General features: G+C 38.2%; 1 protein-coding gene across 3 annotated transcripts in view; it reads left to right on the top strand.

Annotated features, from left to right (window-relative positions):
* Positions 1-3,826: 3,826 nt before the first annotated feature.
* Positions 3,827-21,475, top strand: part of LOC126471155 (cyclin-T) — a 124,831-nt gene continuing 107,182 nt past the window's right edge. For 2 of the 3 annotated variants that reach the window (XM_050099256.1, XM_050099254.1), the window contains exons 1-2: positions 3,827-4,184; positions 7,588-7,801. In XM_050099256.1, coding sequence (XP_049955213.1) covers positions 4,042-4,184; positions 7,588-7,801 — 357 coding nt within the window. In that variant the 5' untranslated portion in view covers positions 3,827-4,041. Of the gene's footprint in view, positions 4,185-5,606; positions 5,738-7,587; positions 7,802-21,475 lie in introns of those variants that run through there. The other variant, XM_050099257.1, reaches the window with a different exon arrangement.

The raw sequence follows: 21,475 nt of genomic DNA, 5'->3' as shown, positions 1-21,475 counted from the left end.
CAGCGTGAGTGAAAGGGAGGGGGAAGTTGCTCAAAACACAGAACATTCTTCGATTTTGTATGACTAAAACAAGAGGAGCTTCTCACAAGTGGAGAACATTCTGCGTTTTTTGAAGTAAGTTCTGTTACATACTCCGAACTGAGTAACTTCTGTTTAAGTTAAGTTTTACCAATTCTTTTTGTTTTAATGGCAGAATTTATGTTGCTGTGAAGGCAAAAAAAGATATACCTACCCCAAAGAAATATTTATGAGAGAAATTGTAGACGTTTATACAGGTTTAACAATAAAAACATTATTTGCTTGGCGAGATTCCTTCCATAAAACCATGAAAGAGGAGGGGGCTGTCTTTCAAAAGAAGTGGAAATTAAAACATTTTTGCTGCTATTTAGCAAATCCAAGTTTCCAGACTGAGGAACGAAATGACTTAGATATACACCAAACAACTATGCCAATGACATTTCCAGATGTTCATCATCATGCCCCCTCACAGCATAAATCTTATAATTTGTGGTGTTGGAATTAAGTAGGCGAATCAAAAAAATTAGTAACTGGTTTATTACAAAGTTAGCGATCTGTTTCCCATAACGAGCTGCACGGGCGACCGCTTACATACTTGATACGTGAGTAGACCATTATGCATCATATTTAACGAATATTATCTCGTGTTAGAAAAGTCTTACAGAGTACCAGCTTGTCATTAGTGAATATGCCATGTAATTTAAGATTTCACTAGCATTATTTGTTTACCTAACTTCAGTAACATAAAAGCTTCCCGCATGTCGAAAATTCGGTAGCATCCCAAGAAAATGCATTCTTGTAAACTGTCCGTAATCGTCTTAATAAGTTGTTGCTGCTCATAAAAGTAAAATCGAAACGTAGTGCAACTCTCCTAGACACGCTGATGCCAGTTCCATATTTGTACACTGAATAGTTTGCCTGTTTGAGCGAGTTGAATGAAATAAACATTCCGCCTGCGTTGTGTGGCCAGACATGGCAGAGGAGACGCACCGAGAACCTGCTCAAGAATAATGGGTTGTAGTGAGAAGGAACTCCCTTGTCAGAGAATATGCTTCGATTTTTTTACTCATACGAAACTGAGAACTTTCTCAGGCAATGGTCTTTTGCTCTGAGAATCATCTGAGGACGATGTTCTCTTTTTTTAGTCATACAACCCAAAAACTCTGGCATTGAAGATGCTAGGGAAGGGAAAAGAAGAAGATCCAAGAACTGTTGCAGTGGAAGCTAACGAAGGGAGATATTTCAAGTATTTAAGTATCATTCTCACGTATTAAGTGGATAAATATAGAATAGAGAATAGAATAGAAACTTAATTGTCACATAACATGTCATATACAGTGAAATGATTGGGACATTATTGGCTCATCAATTTAAAGCTGCTTTCTAGTACACAATAATTTACAGCTGTTTACTAATTTGAAGTACCACAAAATGATTTAATATAATCATGTGGAAAAGTAAAGAAAAATTAAGAGTAAATATTTACCCAAAGTACTTTTTTAGTATGAAATAGAATAAAATTAAACATAAGGCATAGTTATATGTGACAATCAGTCATAAATTCTTCTATGCTGTAATAATATTACTTGCTTGGTATTTTTACAAATTAACCCCAAATTTTGCCGGTTCACAATTTTTAAAATTTTCACAGATTTTATTTCCTAGCCACATATCCATATAAAAAGTCTTCTCCAGCAATTTTAGCCTAAGAGTTGGTTATTTATAGTGAGATTTGTTTCCTGTTTCGTAACCATGCTTGAACAGGTTATTCTCAGAAAGTTGTAGGTTTTGTTTGGAAAATTTAATTGTCTCATAGATACAGAGACCTGAAGCAGTCATAAGAGCAAGGGCTTTGAACAGATGTCTGCATGATTGTCTTTTTTCTACACCTGCCACGACACTAATGATTTTTTTCTGTAGCCTATAAGCTCTCTGTAAGTTGTACCATATCTAATCACAGACACAAAATATGTGTAATATACAACTTTTCTGACTGATGTTTCTACCGAGCGAGGTGGCGCAGTGGTTAGCACACTGGACTCGCATTCGGGAGGACGACGGTTCAATCACGCGTCCGGCCATCCTGATTTAGGTTTTCCGTGATTTCCGTAAATCGCTCCGGTTCAATGACACGTCCGGCCATCCTGATTTAGGTTTTCCGTGATTTCCGTAAATCGCTCCAGGCAAATGCCGGGATGGTTCCTTTGAAAGGGCACGGCCGACTTCCTGCCCCGTCCTTCCCTAATCCGATGAGACCGATGACCTCGCAGTTTGGTCTCTTCCCCCAAAACAACCAACCAACCACTGATGTTTCTATTATGCTGCTTATAATATTCATTGCAAGTATTAGACTATTTAACGACACATGACATCTAAATGGTCTTGTTGTTGTTGTGGTCTTCAGTCCTGAGACTGGTTTGATGCAGCTCTCCATGCTACTCTATCCTGTGCAAGCTTTTTCATCTCCCAGTACCTACTGCAACCTACATCCTTCTGAATCTGCTTAGTGTATTCATCTCTTGGTCTCCCTCTACGATTTTTACCCTCCACACTGCCCTCCAATACTAAATTGGTGATCCCTTGATGCCTCAGAACATGTCCTACCAACCGATCCCTTCTTCTGGTCAAGTTGTGCCACAAACTTCTCTTCTCCCCAATCCTATTCAATACTTCCTCATTAGTTATGTGATCTACCCATCTAATCTTCAGCATTCTTCTGTAGCACCACATTTCGAAAGCTTCTATTCTCTTCTTGTCCAAACTATTTATCGTCCATGTTTCACTTCCATACATGGCTACACTCCATACAAATACTTTCAGAAATGACTTCCTTACAGTTAAATCAATACTGGATGTTAACAAATTTCTCTTCTTCAGAAACGCTTTCCTTGCCATTGCCAGCCTACATTTTATATCCTCTCTACTTCGACCATCATCAGTTATTTTGCTCCCCAAATAGCAAAACTCCTTTACTACTTTAAGTGCCTCATTTCCTAATCTAATTCCCTCAGCATCACCCGACTTAACTCGACTACATTCCATTATCCTCGTTTTGCTTTTGTTGATGTTCATCTTATATCCTCCTTTCAAGACACTGTCCATTCCGTTGAACTGCTCTTCTAAGTCCTTTGCTGTCTCTGACAGAATGACAATGTCATCTGCGAACCTCAAAGTTTTTATTTCTTCTCCATGAATTTTAATACCTACTCCGAATTTTTCTTTTGTTTCCTTTACTGCTTGCTCATAAATGGTCTTATCATGATAAATTCTTGTTTAGCATTACACCCAGAAATTTGATACAGTTTGTGTTAGCAAGGTGATTGTCCTCATATAATATTTCAAGTATATCCTGTACAGCTTGTTTCGTGGTAAAGTGAATGATTTATGTCTTTGTTAGATTTAGTTTCAGACCATTATTTCTCACCCAGGTCTCGATTTCAACTAGAGCCTGCTGAAGATGGCTATTTAAATCTCTCTTTTCTTGCAACAGACTATCGCTGTCGAGTCATCTGCGTATAGAATTGTATCTGAATGTTTGTTAGTCGGCATTTCCTTTATATAAAACAAGAATAATATAGGCCCAAGATAGATCCTTGTGGGACACCTTGTTTGTCCGTAACAACAAAATTTTCATTTTAAATTTTAATTAAATCCTAGAGTCTCAGACCAAACTCTTCCACTCTCGTTAAATTTTCTCACCCAACGTTGCGGGACTAAAAGTGTGTGGTTTCTGGTATCTCTTATGCGTCATTCTTTCCATCCAAAGAGCATCACAGGCAAAGAAAGGCTTCGCAATTGTCTAGTGTAGTAGTGTAGTGTGTAAGTGTGCGTGTGTTTTGGGCGCAAGGTAGCAATGTTGTATTAGTTGTTTGGTGCAAAACAGTATATCAGACATGAATTCAACTGTATCATGTATTGTGTTCAGCTTTTATGTGAAAGTGCCGTCATGCAGGACAAAAAATGATTTGCTTTGACGAAGAAGAATTTGCGTAAATGTTATGAAATCTGGTTAATAGTACCGCAATGGCGGACGAAAAGTGGTATTTTTCTAAAGAGCAACTAGGAAACACACCAAGCAGACGATGTGGATATGATATGGACAAAGAATTATCGTATAGACAACAAGCAGCGAACTTTATTCAGGATATGGGTCAAAGGCTGCTTGTGTATCCTTCAGCGCACCATGTTTCTGTCGGCATGTTTCTTTGTGTTTATGTTGTATTTTATTACTTTAGTGAGATGCAGTGAATGCCCAGCATGTACAAATCGTTTTAATGTATCATCTAGAGATTATTAGCGAGACGATCTTTAAGTTATGGTTTTAGTTCAGATTTCAGGTGCTGCTGACACTTGCTAATCCGAGAAGATAGAGACGGCATATCTGTTTGAGTTTCACACTCCTAAGTGTATTCATTCTTTGAGCTGACTCGTGGCACAGTGGCGGATTGAAGCGTCTGTAAATGCGTTTCCCGTATACTGGCGCTCCCAACAGCCACCGCGTCAAATGTTAACTTAGTTTGCGTGAATATCTTTATTTATACGCAAACTAAGTTGACATCTGGCGCGGTGGCTGTTGGGAGCAACTGTAAATGGGAAATGCATTTGCGATCGCTTCCCTCAGTCATTGCGCAAAGAGTCAACTTAGTTTGCGCGATTAGTGGATCATAAGTGACGCTAATAGTTTAGATTATTTACAGGACGCCTTTGACGATAAAGAATGTAAAATATACAGTTCACTGTCTGACAAGATGATTTTTTTTCTAAAGGCTAGTTATTCATAGTCCATTTTTCCTAAAATTATTTGTAACCATATAATTGAATACTAAACAATTTCAGGTTCTAGATACCAAAGTAATGTCGTGTTTATACATCTAACTGTGCCTGTGCTATGTGATAATTGTCATTATTCCGTCATAGTTTTTCCATTGTTCGACATTAATATCAGATCCACAAAGCTGTTTACTGATAAACTGTGTCGAGGATTTCACCCCTCATTATATACTGCAATGTTAAGATCGTCATTTATGCATACTCTGCTATTCAATCCGTGTTAAATGCAGAATTTCTTCCAAATTTTGTGCAAGAAAACTGCACTATATTTGCAAAGCATTCGTGTTTAGGACGTTTGATTTCTGGGTTAGTGCTTTACTATTATTCTGTAGTCCACTGTGTGTGTGTGTGTGTGTGTGTGTGTGTGTGTGTGTGTGTGTGTGTGTTTTCTTATTCTTCTCGATATCAAAACATTGCGTGCCGTTGTGTCGTTAATGAGATGTCTTAATCCTAGATTTGAAGGCATATCACTACCATTTCGGAATTATTTCGTGGAACGCTTCTTAAATATTCGCGCCCAGATATACAATAAAATTGTGAATCATTTGACAGCTATCCATATTAACATAGTGGAACAGATTTGGGAAACCGAAGAGTTAACAATATGTTATCCGTTGTAGGAATATAACAAGGGTGTTTGAGTGCTGAGCATGTCCCATTAATATCATTGTCACTCACATACTGGCGTTGTTCTGTGAAATTAGTGTTTCTTTAATCTACTTTATTCAAGAAAACTATTCAGTTCAATGTTATTCGCAGATATTGCTGTAGTGTATGTGAATGTATATGGACAACAGCTAGAGATTTCTTTAAAGTGACACATGGTGTTCAACTTTCTCTAGTGCTTCATCTGAGTACAGAGACGGTTTGTCCACAGTACACAATGTAGGTCAGTATTTATGAATCACAATTATTTGCCTAGAATTGCACTGCATTTGCTATTTGACTGAAAATCTCCTTTGCCATATTTGTGAATGTTGGGATTAATGCTGTAATAACCAGAACTACCATACTGCCATTTTATGTCATCAAGATTGGAAGACTGCAAAATGTTGTGGTTAATTTCCATATATAATTGACAATGTTTAATCTTTCAGGTGAAATACTTTTTTCCTGCTAAGTAATTCATGTGGATATGAAACTCAAATGTATGGCACTCTAATTCTTGTACTTAAGTTTTTCTTACCAGTTTATATCACTTAATGCTGTTCTGAGCACTGCAAAAATTAAAAACATTTGCACTGAGGAAAAAACTGTTTGTGATATATTTAATCCTCGGGTATCCACACATTGTTTCAACTGTTAGGAATGATAAAAGCCTATAATTGAAAGTTATTTCATCATTTCTACTTTTGTAGATTGGCGGGCTGTATTTATCAGTCAGTCGTTCGGTAGTCGATTACATTTATAGTTCAAGTCATGGTTAATTGAAACTGTGCAAGATTTCAATATTTTGTTGGGTATACAACTAGTAACTCTGAGAATTCATACATTATAGTCCCAAATTATTTTTGCAATGTAATTTGTTTTGTGGGTCTAATTTCTCCCCCCTCCCCTGCTGAGTGTTATAAAGCGGTATGACTTTATTATTATTATTATTCCCTATGATTTTTCCTGTAACTTTGTCTGGTCACCTAATGTTTATTTTTTGCTTGATTGGTTGTTGGGTTATTTATAGTTACATTTCAGTTTATGGTTGCCACCAAACATGTACATCAAATGTTCTTTATGGCCTGAAATATCCTTATGCATCATTTAGGCATGTACATGTAATCTTTTTCTCTGTAAATGAGGGGGCATTTCATAATATTTTGGGCAAGATATGTGTGTTGCCGTTTTTAAGAAATTACTGACCGTGACATACGAAATGGAAGGATAATTATACATGGTTTCTAAATATAACAAAATTAATTATGAGAAATTTGTGTGCCAAGACTAGTGTAACAGTAAACTTGAAAATTTGAAAATTCATGTTAGGCATGCGATATTATTTGTATGTGCTACATATCATATGGTCATTCCAGAAGGAATGAGTGAAGCATATTTTTTTTAATACAAAGAACACCTTGTTAACACACCATACATACTTATTGGCTTATTGAACCCATAACGTCCATTTTAATCCAAGAAACTTTACATGATAGAAAATATTCTATTCGACACAGAAAATATTCTATTCACCAAGTGTTGGCACACTTAACATATTTTGTAATTCACAGGGAAGAAAACATTGAAATTATTTGACAATTCTGGATATATGTGATCTGGTCCAGGAAGTTGCCAATAAGCTATATGATTGGAGTTCTGTAAATATTTTATAGCTGAACTCCACGCAATAGAAACCATATATTTAATTTACTTGTGGCTGTTGTAGGGTTTTCGGGACAGGAAACTTTGGCCAAAGGCAGTTTGAATTTAATGTTTTGATATTTTTGTACTGACTTGGTTTCAATTACCCATTAAATCATTTGATGAGCTTGCTTGTATGTTGTGGTACTGAAAATGATTTGATTTTTGCCATTAATGCTCAGTGAAGTTCTTTTAAGTAGAAGTCCTGATTGTGCTTTGAAATGTGTGGGCTTTGACAACAGTAATGTTGCTTTAAACAGCTAGTGGAATTTCTCATAGGATGCTACATTTATCTTTCATGGAATGTGGTTTCTTAAAGTCAACAATGGCTAACATGAAAGTATCACATTTTCACTGTTTACTATGAATTTACCTTAACAGCTTTCATAGTACTCAACTATGCATCAATACAGCAATTGTATACATGCACCGTTTCTATGTGTTTCACTCATTCACGCATTTTCACCGCAATGCAATGGCTGCTGCATCATTGTTTTTGGCAGCAAAGGTGGAAGAACAGCCAAGGAAGCTGGAACATGTTATTAAAGTGGCACACATGTGTTTGCACAGAGACCATCAGCAACCATTGGATACCAAATCTGAGGTAATTCTTTTCCTTTTTCAATAGAGAGTGGTATATTATCCTTGTATTCCTGTGTTGTATTGTTTTTAAGCTCTCTTGAAAAACGCCTGTTGTTGTGATTGATAAAGTAAGACAGAGAATATATTTACAGTTTTGAGGGATTAATGATATGAGAATTTTGATACTAAAGTGAATTAAAGGTTAATTAAGAATCAAATATTTGTGCTAGTTAAGAAATTGAACATAATTTGAAAAAAAGGGGGGGGGGGGTTGGCTGGTAATTTTAGGAAATCTGCAATATACTTACTAACTTATCCAGGAGTCATCAGCCCTGTAGACAACGTGTTGCATCAGCAATCAGTCTGCACTGCATTCTGTCTGTCGTTGTTTCCTCCCAATTGACTACAGTCAGAACTTCCAAATCTTTCTTTATGTTGTTTTCCACTCTGTTTCTTGGCCTACCCATAGATATTTTTGTTGTAATATGGGCAATGAAAGCTTGATAAGGGAATCAGGTCTCTAGCATACAGACTGTGATACTTACTTATTGCAGTCATCTGCTCTTTTGACATTGTAAAATGTTCGGCTGGTTCATGATGTCACAACTTTTGTTATTATTTCTTTCTGTAGAAGTGTGTCTTTCTCTTACCAGTCTCCATATTCTTCTCATCACATTTCTTTCAAATGTTGGAAGCTGTGTCCCTTTTAGCAAGTGTCCAGCTTTCTGAACCATAGGGGATAATGGGACATTTAACAGCATCTTTGTTTCATAAAATGTGATACGGCTTTAGACTTGAACAGATCTCTGAGGGCATATAGACATCTGGAGCCAGCATAAATATTGAATCTGTGTGTGTTTCATTACAATAATTGTACCTACTTCCCAGGTATTTGAACTTGGGTCTGTTAACTGTGAAGTGCTCATGTGCATATTTGGTTGTGTCCACTTGCATATGTTCCATTTTTGTTTTATTGATAGGTAGTCCTGCTTAATCTGCTGCTGAGGTGATCCTTTTATACATCTCCCCAAGGTCTTGTTCACTCCTGCTCACTAACAATATGTCATCTGTGTAAGCAAATATCTGAAACCTGCCACCTTCCATTTGTAGCCCATTACTCACTCTTAACTTTGCTCTCTCTCATGAGACTTTCTCCAGGATGAAATTAAATAGTACCCATGGCAGTGCACTTTCTTGTCTTAGCCCAGTTCTCATGGGGAAATATTGAGTGTGCTCATCCAGTTCTTACTATTGCTCTTGAATAACTGATACATACTTTAATTATTTCAGTGAACTTATTTGAGATTTGAAACTCCTTCATGATTTTATAAGGGGTGTTGTGATGAATACTTCAATGTGAAACCTGTAAAATATACAGTGTATCTGAGGAGGAATGGTCAATATTAAGGGATGCGACAGGAGCTATCATTTGAAGCAACCAGGTCTAGTAAACATGGGCTCGAAAATGCATATGTTAAGAGCTATGAGCACAAGTTCATCTTCACTGCTGTGAAACATATCTCTTTTACTCTATAAGTGCTCATAGCTCATAAAGTATTAATTTTAGAGCAATGTTTACTAGACAATTTCTTATCCCAAAATGTGGAAAGCAAAGATCTTTCAGTAGAAGAGATTTGTTCCGCAATACCAAAGGTAAAGAAGTGCTCATAGATATTAAGGTATGCATTTTGGAGCCCATGTTTAGCAGACTTTTCAAATGGTCATTCCTGTCGTATCCCTGAATATTGACCATTCCTTTTGGGATACCCTGTATAGTTAATAAATGTGTATGTCTTTGTGTAAAATGTGGATAATAGTCAAATTATATCAGGTGATGCTGAGGGAATTAGTTTAGAAATGAGACACTTAAAGTAGATGAATTTTGCTATTTTCCCGCAGCTCGTGGTCGTGCGGTAGCGTTCTCGCTTCCCACGCCCGGGTTCCCGGGTTCGATTCCCGGCTGGGTCAGGGATTTTCTCTGCCTCGTGATGGCTGGGTGTTGTGTGATGTCGTTAGGTTTAAGTAGTTCTAAGTTCTAGGGGACTGATGACCATAGATGTTAAGTCCCATAGTGCTGAAAGCCAATTTTGCTATTTGGGGAGCAAAATAACTGAGGGTGGTTGAAGTAGAGAGGATATAAAATGTAGACTGGCAATGACAAGGAAAGCACTTCTGAAGAAGGTAAATCTGTTAACATCGACTATAGAGTGAAGTGGCAGGAAGTCTTTTCTGAAAGTATTTGTATGGAGTGTAGCCATGTATGGAGGTGAAACATGGACAATAAATAGTTTGGACAAGCAGAGAATAGAAACAGATTTCAAAATGTGGTGCGATAGAATAATGCTGAAGATTGAATGGGTAGATCATGTAACTAATGAGGTGGTGCTGAATAGACTTTGTGAGAGAGAAAAAAAGGAATTTGTGACACAACTTGACTAGAAGAAGGGATCAGTTGGTAGGACATGTTCTGAGGCATCAAGGAATCACCACTTTAGTATGGGAGGGAAGCATCGAGGGTAAAAATCGTAGAGGGAGACCAAGGGATGAATACACTAAGTGGATTCAGAAGGATGTAAGTTGCAGCAGTTACTCAGAGATGAAGAAGCTTGCACAGGATAGAGTTGCACGGAGAGCTGCATCAAACCAGTCTCTGCACCGAAGATAACAACAACAAAAAATTGAGGTGACAAACAGTTGCTACATATTTGGTTGTATTGAAAGTATAGTGCAGGAAAACTCCATGTAAGATAATGACTATTGTAAAAGAGTTTGGGAAATGGAAGTTTCTGTTAATGTAACTGACATTAAAGGTATTTGATGAAGAGTATATATAAATTTGTATAACAGATGGAACTATGTCACACTGTGAGACCAAATTGTAAGTTGCAGAGAGGCAAGATAACAGTTGACAGAAATATGATATTTTTGCACTATTGTTTGTGACGGAAGTGGTTGTATTGGATGGGCACAGTTCATGTGAGGTACACATGCAAAAGATTGAGGATAAGGAAACGGTGAAAGTTGAGGGTGGAATGGGCAGCAAGGGAAGCGAGTACTATGCTATATAAAGATTGTCGACATACGACAATGATAGTTACATGTTAGGATTTTTGAAGAAGGCAGGTTAATATAAAATGAACAAGGTAGCCTAGAATGGAAGCAAGGAGTCGGCAAACTGTTGGGGTGGCTGGGGCCAGAGGTAAGTGTAGGGCAAGGACTAGCTGAGGTTTATGCCCAGATGGTTGTAAGACTGAAGGAAATGTTAAAGGGAGCAAGAATTTCCACCTATGCAATTATGGTGGCATGAATTGTGAATCAGTGAAGCAGACTATTGAGCATTGTGCTGTGTCACTCTTTGATCAAACTGGACTCTCTCACTCTCTCTCTCTCTCTCTCTCTCTCTCTCTCTCTCTCTCTCTCTCTCTCTCTCTCTCTCTAAAACACACACACACACACACACACACACACACATTATTAGAATTGTACATTAAGAATTTCTTCCATGGAGTTGAAGGAGCTGTAAGATTTCAGTTTGTGTTTGAAATTATTATTATTATTATTATTATTAGTGAATATCCCCATTGGAGAACAATAAGCAGGTGATTTGTCTTTCTTGTGGTTCTTTTTCTTTTACCAAAATTTCTTCATTTCCTCCCCAAAGGCCTTCTTTCTTTCTTTGGTCCACTTTGGTTGGTATGGTTTTGGTTCCCTCTCTGGAATAAACTTCCACTTGTCAATGTTGCTTCTGTCTGATGTGTTTGTTATGTCAGTTTTTTGCTTTTCTCAAATCCTTCTTAATTTCAGTTACCCAAGGTATTGATGCTTTAAGGGATGTCACATAGTCCAATAGATGTTTAGTTAGTCTGTTTCCAGGTAATCTGTGTAGGTGTCCATAGAACTTCATTTGTCTCTTTCTGATGTCTTTTGATGTTTGAAATTAATTTTAGCATATAGTAAATTCTTTACATCACCTGTGTAACTTGTCAAAGGTTTTAATTTGAAGAAAATAAATACTGACATCTGTACTTCTATTAATTACTTTGAGTACTAGTTTTGTGTGTCACTGGCAGCATTTTCAGGCCCCTGTATAAATTGACAAAAACAGTCTTACTGTAGACAACAAATCTGATACGCAACACCAGTTGTAATTACTTAAAATAAATTAACCATGCATATGCTATGAAGTAAAACAATAGTTTTCATATTGTAGTAATTAGAAAAGCCTTCATTGAAAAATATGCTGGGTCACATCGTACAAACAATGGTATCACATCTAGTGATTGTTCTGTAACGAAACGTCCTGAAGGCAGAGAATCTGTCCCAATACATGTGTATTAAATAATGAGGGGCCGAATACCGAATGCGTAAAACCTGATAAAGGAATATGTTTTATGCACTCATTATTTCAGCTCCTTACTTTTCAATACTTATAAAGTGAGACAAATTGTCTGTCTTTAGGACATTTCGTTACAGTATGGTCACTGTATGTGATACCATTGTTTGTACAACATGATTCAGCCTATTTTTCAATGAAGGCTTTTCTAATTACTACAATATGGGAACTTTTACTTTATTTCATAATATTGTGTTGACGTTGTATTTTAAGCGGTTTTTATTAATACGTTTATTAGGTACAGGCTAGTCTGTGACCAGTGTTGTAAGTCATGCATTTTACTTTGTCTTATATTTTTTTACTGATGCATATGTATGGTTAATTTAGTTTAAATAATAACTAATGTTGCGTATCAGATTTGCTGTCTATGGTAAGCTTGATTTTGTCGATTTGTACAGGGGCCTGAATATGGTATCGATGAGGCTCCGAAACTGGTTGTCAAATAAAATAATTAATAAAAGTACAACTGTTGGTATTTATTTTCTTCAAGTCTTTGACCAGCTGCTGTCCAATTCCATTTACACAAGATGGAACTACAGAAAAATTTTAATGACTGAGTGACAAAAAGTGCAAGCCATTTCTCGTTCTAATATTACATTTATGAATATTGCTGCTGTTCGAAAATTCTGAATCGTTGTTGGCAACAAACTTTCTGAGGTAGTACATCTGGTGTGATACTGGAGCGTATGTCCAACTGTTAAGAGAGCTGTCTAAAAGGGTTTGTAGAGTGGGCAACATATATTATCTGAATTACACACCTTTATCCAGCAGAATGGTATATGTTAAATGAGTGAGATATCTGGAAGTAAGTCTGTAATATCAGATGCTGGTAGGCAATCAGGGAAGCACCATTGCCTTTTGTTATTGATGTGATGATTTCCTTTGGCCCTTTGTTTGCTTGATCTCTACAAACTGGCAGCTAAGATTGTGACACTGTGTGAGCAAACCGTTTGATATGATGAAACTTGAAGTAATAATTGATTTACATCTCAGCTTATGTCTAACTTTCCTTACTGAAATGTTGGAGCAAGTACAAAAATGGAAGGTGTTATTTCAGCTTATTGCCCATCCAGGTTTTTTGGAGTGTGGGTTAAGGAAAGCAAATAGTTGGCCCAAAGTTCTCAAGTGCTTTGTAGGGGATGCCAAATTTTGGCCCAGGCACAAGCCAGTTTATCGAGATAATCAGATTGTGACACACTTTGTCAGGCTCCTCTGCTAAGGCTTGTCTGGCTTGAGTGGCCCTACCAGAAGCTATGCTACTGCTGGCAAAGCTGGCAGAGCTTCATTGAGGCGTGCAAAGCCTTCTCCCCCTTGCCTTCCCTCCCCAGCACTGGGGATGCCTACTACAGTAAAATGATGTCCTCCAGGAGGGATATATATAATAACTCTTTCCATATATGGTAGCTGTATCTCTAATAGCATATACAAGGTGAAATAGAACTCCTCTTGGAACCTTCCAGAGATGGTAGTATGCACCAAAACGAGAAAAAAGTCTAGTGAACATGGACTCTGAAATGCCTACCTTGAGAGATATGAGCACTTGTTCAGTAGGAGTGATGTGTGTTGCTGAGGTAAAGATGAACAAGTGCTTATAGCTCTTAAGGAATGCACTTTAGAACCCATATTTCCTAGACATTATTTTCTCATTTTGATTACATGTATGTTACTTCACAGGATTGAAATCATAATACAGAACACTCTTCTCACTGTTATTGTTACTTCTGCAAATGCTGATAATTACAGTAATTTTATCAATGTTTTTAGAGAGTTTATGACTTACCAAATGAGAAAGCGCTGGTAGATAGACACAATAAAAATAAACACACACACACAAAATTTCAAGCTTTCACAACCAACGAGTGCTTCGTCAGGAAAGAGGGAAGGAGAGGGAAAGATGAAAGGATGTGGGTTTTAAGGGAGAGGGTAAGGAGTCATTCCAATCCCGGGAGCGGAAAGACTTACCTTTGGGGGGAAAAAAGGACGGGTATACACTCGTGCCCGCGCGCGCGCCCACACACACACACACACACACACACACACACACACACACACGTGTATATACAGACACAAGCAGACATATTTAAAGGCAAAGAGTTTGAGCAGAGATGTACAACCCTTACAAGTGTCTTTAGCCACTCTATTTGTAAAAACATTACAGTTTTCACATCCTTGCAGTAATGTGTGGTCATTAACCCTTTTAGTGCCAAATACGATCTGATCGTGATCCAGATTTTCGGCGAAAAATGCCAGTAACGATCTGATCGTGATGCCTTTCTCATTCATTTTTTCTGCACTTGAAGGCAAAGTTGTTAGTATTTCCTAGCGAATGAGAAAGGCATCACAATCAGATCGTTACTGGCATTTTTTGCCGAAAATCTGGATCACGATCAGATCGTATTTGGCACTAAAAGGGTTAAAGCTTCATATTCCCTGCTACTCCCTGGTATTTGTTTGGCATGACAGATTCTAGTTATCATTAATCATGCAGAGAAAGAAATACTACATTATTACGTTTCATGAAAGAAACTTTTTAACTTTCTTGACATCGAGAACTAACATTCAGGAGATAGTTTTTCAAGATCTGACAAGATATAACTAAAATGTCAAAAAATGCCATCTCATAGGTAGTTAAATCATTTTCTAAAACTTTGAGATGTGGTTGTCCCCATCGCACTTTGATGGCACACACTTAAAATTATGCCTGTGGGTGATAATTATAACACATTGCACCCTGCCCACCTGAAAGTCCTCAGTACGATCAAAATCACAATCCCTTCCTCCCCCCCCCCCCCCCCCCCCTTATGTAGTTCTAGTTCTAGAGAAATAGTTGTATGTGTGTAAGACACCTACCAATCTGCTGTGAGCTAATTGTAAATGATATGCAGTCAGGGAATTCCAAATACACTTTCCATTTCTGACATATTAGTATGTTTTAAATGTACATAGTGGCTACATTGTGAGTTGATTCTAACCTTTGACTAGGTTTAATTTATTTTAAATAATTCAGGAGTAAAGGAGCCCATTTACTGAGTAGCAGAAACGTTGGGTTGTTGATAGGCACAAGCAAAAGAGAAGAAACACTTGCTAACTTTTGGAATAAATTCCTCGTCGATGTAGTGGCTTCGGAAGAGGCAGCAGGTTTGCTGACTAGGAATATGGAAGGGAGGGGTACTGGAGCTTGTGAGGTGTGATGCACGATGAAGGTGACACGGATTGGGAGAGGGTCACTAGACAGAGGAAGGGGAAGCTATTGGGTGGGGGATGTGGGGAGTGGGTTAGTGGAGGTTGGGACCAGGAGGGCTACAGGAGGAACTGGTGTGTGGAATTGATAACTTCTGCACAGTCCAGAAAAGCTGCTTGTGGTGGGTTGAATCCAATTGGCCCAGGTTGTGAAGCAGCCATTGAAATAGAGCATATTGTGCCAAGCTGCATGTTGTGCTATTGGGTGGTCAACTTCATGCCTGGCTACTGTCTGGTGGTGGCCATTAATACTGGTCAACAACTGTGTGGTTGTTATACCTACATAAGAAGCTGTGCAGTGATTGTAGCAGAGTTGATATATGAAATGGGTGCTTTCTCAGGTAGCCCTGCCTCTGATAGGGTAGGATAAGCTTGTGACAAGACTGGAGCAGGAAGTGCTGGGTGGATGGATTGAACAGGCTTTGCACCTTGTATTTCACAGGGATATGATACCTGTGACTAGGTAGAGGAACAAGACTTCTGGTCAGGTGACTACAGGGTTATAAACACAAAAGCAAATAGGGGTAATGCAGGAGTAGGTTTAATAATGAATAGGAAAATAGCAATGCGGGTAAGCTACTACAAACAGCATAGTGAATGCATTATTGTGGCCAAGATAGATACGAACCCCACACCTACTACAGTAGTAAAAGTTTATATGCCAACTAGCTCTGCAGATGATGAAGAAATTGAAGAAATGTATGATGAAATAAAAGAAATTATTCAGATAGTGAAGGGAGACGAAAATTTAATAGTCATGGGTGACTGGAATTCGAGTGTAGGAAAAGGGAGAGAAGGAAACATAGTCGGTGAATATGGATTGGGGCTAAGAAATGAAAGAGGAAGCCGCCTGGTAGAATTTTGCACAGAGCACAACATAATCATAGCTAACACTTGGTTTAAGAATCATGAAAGAAGGTTGTATACATGGAAGAACCCTGGAGATACTAAAAGGTATCAGATAGATTATATAATGGTAAGACAGAGATTTAGGAACCAGATTTTAAATTGTAAGACATTTCCAGGGGCAGATGTGGACTCTGACCACAATCTGTTGGTTATGACCTGTAGATTAAAACCGAAGAAACTGCAAAAAGGTGGGAATTTAAGGAGATGGGACCTGGGTAAACTGAAAGAACCAGAGGTTGTAGAGAGTTTCAGGGAGAGCATAAGGAAGCAATTGACAGGAATGGGGGAAAGAAATACGGTAGAAGAAGAATGGGTAGCTTTGAGGGATGAAGTAGTGAAGGCAGCAGAGGATCAAGTAGGTAAAAAGATGAGGGCTGGTAGAAATCCTTGGGTAACAGAAGAAATATTGAATTTAATTGATGAAAGGAGAAAATATAAAAATGCAGTAAATGAAGCAGGCAAAAAGGAATACAAACGTCTCAAAAATGAGATCGACAGGAAGTGCAAAATGGCTAAGCAGGGATGGCTAGAGGACAAATGTAAGGATGTAGAGGCTTATCTCACTAGGGATAAGATAGATACTGCCTACAGGAAAATTAAAGAGACCTTTGGAGATAAGAGAACGACTTGTATGAATATCAAGAGCTCAGAAGGAAACCCAGTTCTAAGCAAAGAAGGGAAAGCAGAAAGGTGGAAGGAGTATATAGAGGGTCTATACAAGGGTGATGTGCTTGAGGACAATATTATGGAAATGGAAGAGGATGTAGATGAAGATGAAATGGGAGATATGATACTGCGTGAAGAGTTTGACAGAGCACTGAAAGACCTGAGTCGAAACAAGGCCCCTGGAGTAGACAACATTCCATTGGAACTACTGACGGCCTTGGGAGAGCCAGTCCTGACAAAACTCTACCATCTGGTGAGCAAGATGTATGAAACAGGCGAAATACCCTCAGACTTCAAGAAGAATATAATAATTCCAATCCCAAAGAAAGCAGGTGTTGACAGATGTGAAAATTACCGAACTATCAGCTTAATAAGTCACAGCTGCAAAATACTAACACGAATTCTTTACAGACGAATGGAAAAACTAGTAGAAGCCAACCTCGGGGAAGATCAGTTTGGATTCCATAGAAACACTGGAACATGTGAGGCAATACTGACCTTACGACTTATCTTAGAAGAAAGATTAAGGAAAGGCAAACCTACGTTTCTAGCATTTGTAGACTTAGAGAAAGCTTTTGACAATGTTAACTGGAATACTCTCTTTCAAATTCTAAAGGTGGCAGGGGTAAAATACAGGGAGCGAAAGGCTATTTACAATTTGTACAGAAACCAGATGGCAGTTATAAGAGTCGAGGGACATGAAAGGGAAGCAGTGGTTGGGAAGGGAGTGAGACAGGGTTGTAGCCTCTCCCCGATGTTGTTCAATCTGTATATTGAGCAAGCAGTAAAGGAAACAAAAGAAAAATTCGGAGTAGGTATTAAAATCCATGGAGAAGAAATAAAAACTTTTAGGTTCGCCGATGACATTGTAATTCTGTCAGAGACAGCAAAGGACTTGGAAGAGCAGTTGAATGGAATGGACAGTGTCTTGAAAGGAGGATATAAGATGAACATCAACAAAAGCAAAACGAGGATAATGGAATGTAGTCGAATTAAGTCGGGTGATGCTGAGGGAATTAGATTAGGAAATGAGACACTTAAAGTAATAAAGGAGTTTTGCTATTTGGGGAGCAAAATAACTGATGATGGTCGAAGTAGAGAGGATATAAAATGTAGACTGGCAATGGCAAGGAAAGCTTTTCTGAAGAAGAGAAATTTGTTAAAATCGAGTATAGATTTAAGTGTCAGGAAGTCATTTCTGAAAGTATTCGTATGGAGTGTAGCCATGTATGGAAGTGAAACATGGACGATAAATAGTTTGGACAAGAAGAGAATAGAAGCATTCAAAATGTGGTGCTACAGAAGAATGCTGAAGATTAGATGGGTAGATCTCATAACTAATGAGGAAGTATTGAACAGGATTGGGGAGAAGAGAAGTTTGTGGCACAACTTGACCAGAAGACGGGATCGGTTGGTAGGACATGTTCTGAGGCATCAAGGGATCACCAATTTAGTATTGGAGGGCAGCGTGGAGGGTAAAAATCGTAGAGGGAGACCAAGAGATGAATACACTAAGCAGATTCAGAAGGATGTAGATTGCAGTAGGTACTGGGAGATGAAGAAGCTTGCACAGGATAGAGTAGCATGGAGAGCTGCATCAAACCAGTCTCAGGACTGAAGACCACAACAACAACGACAAGGTATTGTGAGTGGGACTGGCATAGGAATGACCAGGATGTCATATTTCTAGATTTCCAGAAGGCTTTTGATACCACTCCTCACAAGCGACTACTAATCAAATTGCTTGCATATGGAGTATCATCTCAGTTGTGTGAATGGATTTGTGATTTCCTCTCAGGGAGGTCACAGTTCGTAGTGATAGACAGTAAATCATCGAGTAGAATAGAAGTGCTATCTGGCGTTCTGCAAGGTAGTGTCAAAGGCCCTCTGCTGTTCCTGATTTGCATAAATGATCTAGGTGATAATCTGAGCAGCCACCTTAGATTGTTTGCAGATGATGCTGTAATTTACCATCTAGTAAAATCATCAGACGATCAATTCCAATTACAAAATGATCTATAGAGAATTTCTGTATGGTGCGAAAAGTGACAATTGGCACTAAACAAAGAAAAGTATGAGGTCATCCATATGGGTACTAAAAGAAATTTGATAAATCTTGGCTATATGATAAATTGCACAAATCTAAGGGCTGTCAATTTGACTAAATACCTAGGAATTACAATTACGAGCAACTTAAATTGGAAAGACCACATAGATAATATTGTGGGGAAGGCGAAACAAAGACTGTGCTTTGTTGGCAGAACACTTAGAAGATGCGACAAACCCACTAAAGAGACAGCCTACATTACAATTGTCTATTCTCTGCTGGAATGTTGCTGCACGGTGTGGGATCATTACCAGGTAGGATTGACGGAGGACATCAAGAAAGTGCAAAGAAGGGCAGCTCGTTTCGTGTTATCGCTCAATAGGGGTGAGAGTGTCACTGATATGATGTGCAAGTTGGGGTGGCAGTCACTGAAACAAAGGCAGTTTTCTTTGCGGCAAGATCTATTTACGAAATTTCAATCACCAACTTTCTCTTCTGAATGTGAAAATATTTTGTGGACACCCACCTACGTAGGGAGAAATGATCATCATAATAAAATAAGAGAAATCAGAGCTTGAACGGAAAGATTTGGGTGTTCCTTTTTCCCACACACCATTCGAGAGTGGAATGGTAGAGAAGTAGTATGAAAATGGTTCGATGAACCCTCTGCCAGGCACTTAAGTGTGAATTGCAGAGTAACCATGTAGATGTAGATGGTGTGTAGCTTTGGTGGCCAATGGAATACCACTTTAGGATGGGTGGGGATGGTCTTGGGTAGGGTGTCCCTCATTTCCAGATATAATGGTAGTGAATCAAAGCCCTGGCAAGCAATATGCTCCAGTTGTTCCTGTCCAGGCTGATACTGTGTGACAAGAGAGTGCTCCTTTGTAGCTGATTGTTTGGGGTGATGGGAGGATTAGGAATGTGTGAGGATATGGTATTGGAACTCACCAAATAGAAAAGAGGCTGCACAGAAGGCAGTAGAGGCAGAGGGAGGGTAATAACTTGCTTAGCTTTTGAATAAAGTCTGTTTTAGTGTGTGCAACACACACAGAAACACACATTCCTTCTCTCTTACATATACATAGTTGTCTCCTGAGACTGCAGACAAGCTCAGAAGAAGAAGAAAATGGATTTTTATCATCATTTGGTGATTTATCAGATAATGTACCAATTCATCTGGTTATGAGTAGTGTGATAATATCTGTCCACCATCAGCATGTAGGCTTTCTGTGGGTTGACTGAAACTTCCACTTACCACTTGATGATGGTGAAGTGGTAGCGAACAGATCTGTAGTCGAAATTAATTACAAGAGGAGGGATAAAAGTTCTTGCTAAGAAATCATGATTTGAAAATTGGTTTTCAACACGCGTTGAAGTTCAGGACTATTTTTAGATATATTTTACTGCTAAGAATATTGTTCTAAAGATTCAGCAAACTGTTTTTTACCAGAGAAACCTGTTGGAAACAACCCACTTCCCTGATTCACAAGAGAGTTTCCACTCTTAATGATGGCCCATGTTACATGCAACATACAACTTTGTCCCACATATGTAGCTTTTTGTATTGTGCCTTGTTTGGAGTAATGTCACACTGAAAAAAAACTAATAATTACATATTTCAATAGCTGTTTTTTCCCCTTGTAATTTGTAATGTTTGTGGTGGGTATTGGAAATAGCATTCTCAGATCCTCATAAACCAATCCTGAATGCTCGCTTAAACAGACTGCAGAAGACCTTCTTTATTTTTTAAGTTTTGAATTTACACAAATTACTGCCTGCTCTTACTATACCTGTAAGTAGTTTTTGGAGTGGGGTTATATTTTCATTAATAAGAGCCAATATACACTAAAGTTGTAATAAATAGAGAATGGTATTTCAATTTGCAATTTAATTTGCTCCATGTGTTATAAAACTTCTGTTGTACTTTCATCCCAGATGCTGCCTGCCTTCCCCACTGTATGTTTCCCATGTCAGTGTGTGTCAAATATGATTCGAGAAACTTCTTCCTCAATGTTGTGTCATTGACGCAACATATTTTAGTTGTTGAGTGATGCTTTGTTTCATGTACTAACTTTTCTTTGAATTGTGTAATTTTTCTGCTATGTATTAAGAGTTTCTTACTTTGTTCTGCAGGATCATTGTTGTTCCTCACAGCATTTCTGTTTATTTGTTTCGTCTGTGGGCATGTATTTCAGAAAGCTGTTATGTCTTTTTAGCATTTTTTGTGGAGTTTTACCTGTTACCATTACAAATGAAATGTCATAAACTACTACTAAGCAGTCAGGTCAAACAGAGCATGTAATGTGCTATACACCAGTTTGTCTGCCTTCTTAACTAAGTATGTTTCCTTCCCTATTACAGATACAAGCGTATCATTTCTTCATACACATTTGTTTGCAGTGAGGAGACAGTGACAGTAATTTACAACTACACAAGAT

This window comes from Schistocerca serialis, chromosome 3, assembly GCF_023864345.2.
Source record: "Schistocerca serialis cubense isolate TAMUIC-IGC-003099 chromosome 3, iqSchSeri2.2, whole genome shotgun sequence".
NCBI lineage: Eukaryota > Metazoa > Arthropoda > Insecta > Orthoptera > Acrididae > Schistocerca > Schistocerca serialis.
This window is presented reverse-complemented; position numbering and strand designations above follow the sequence as displayed.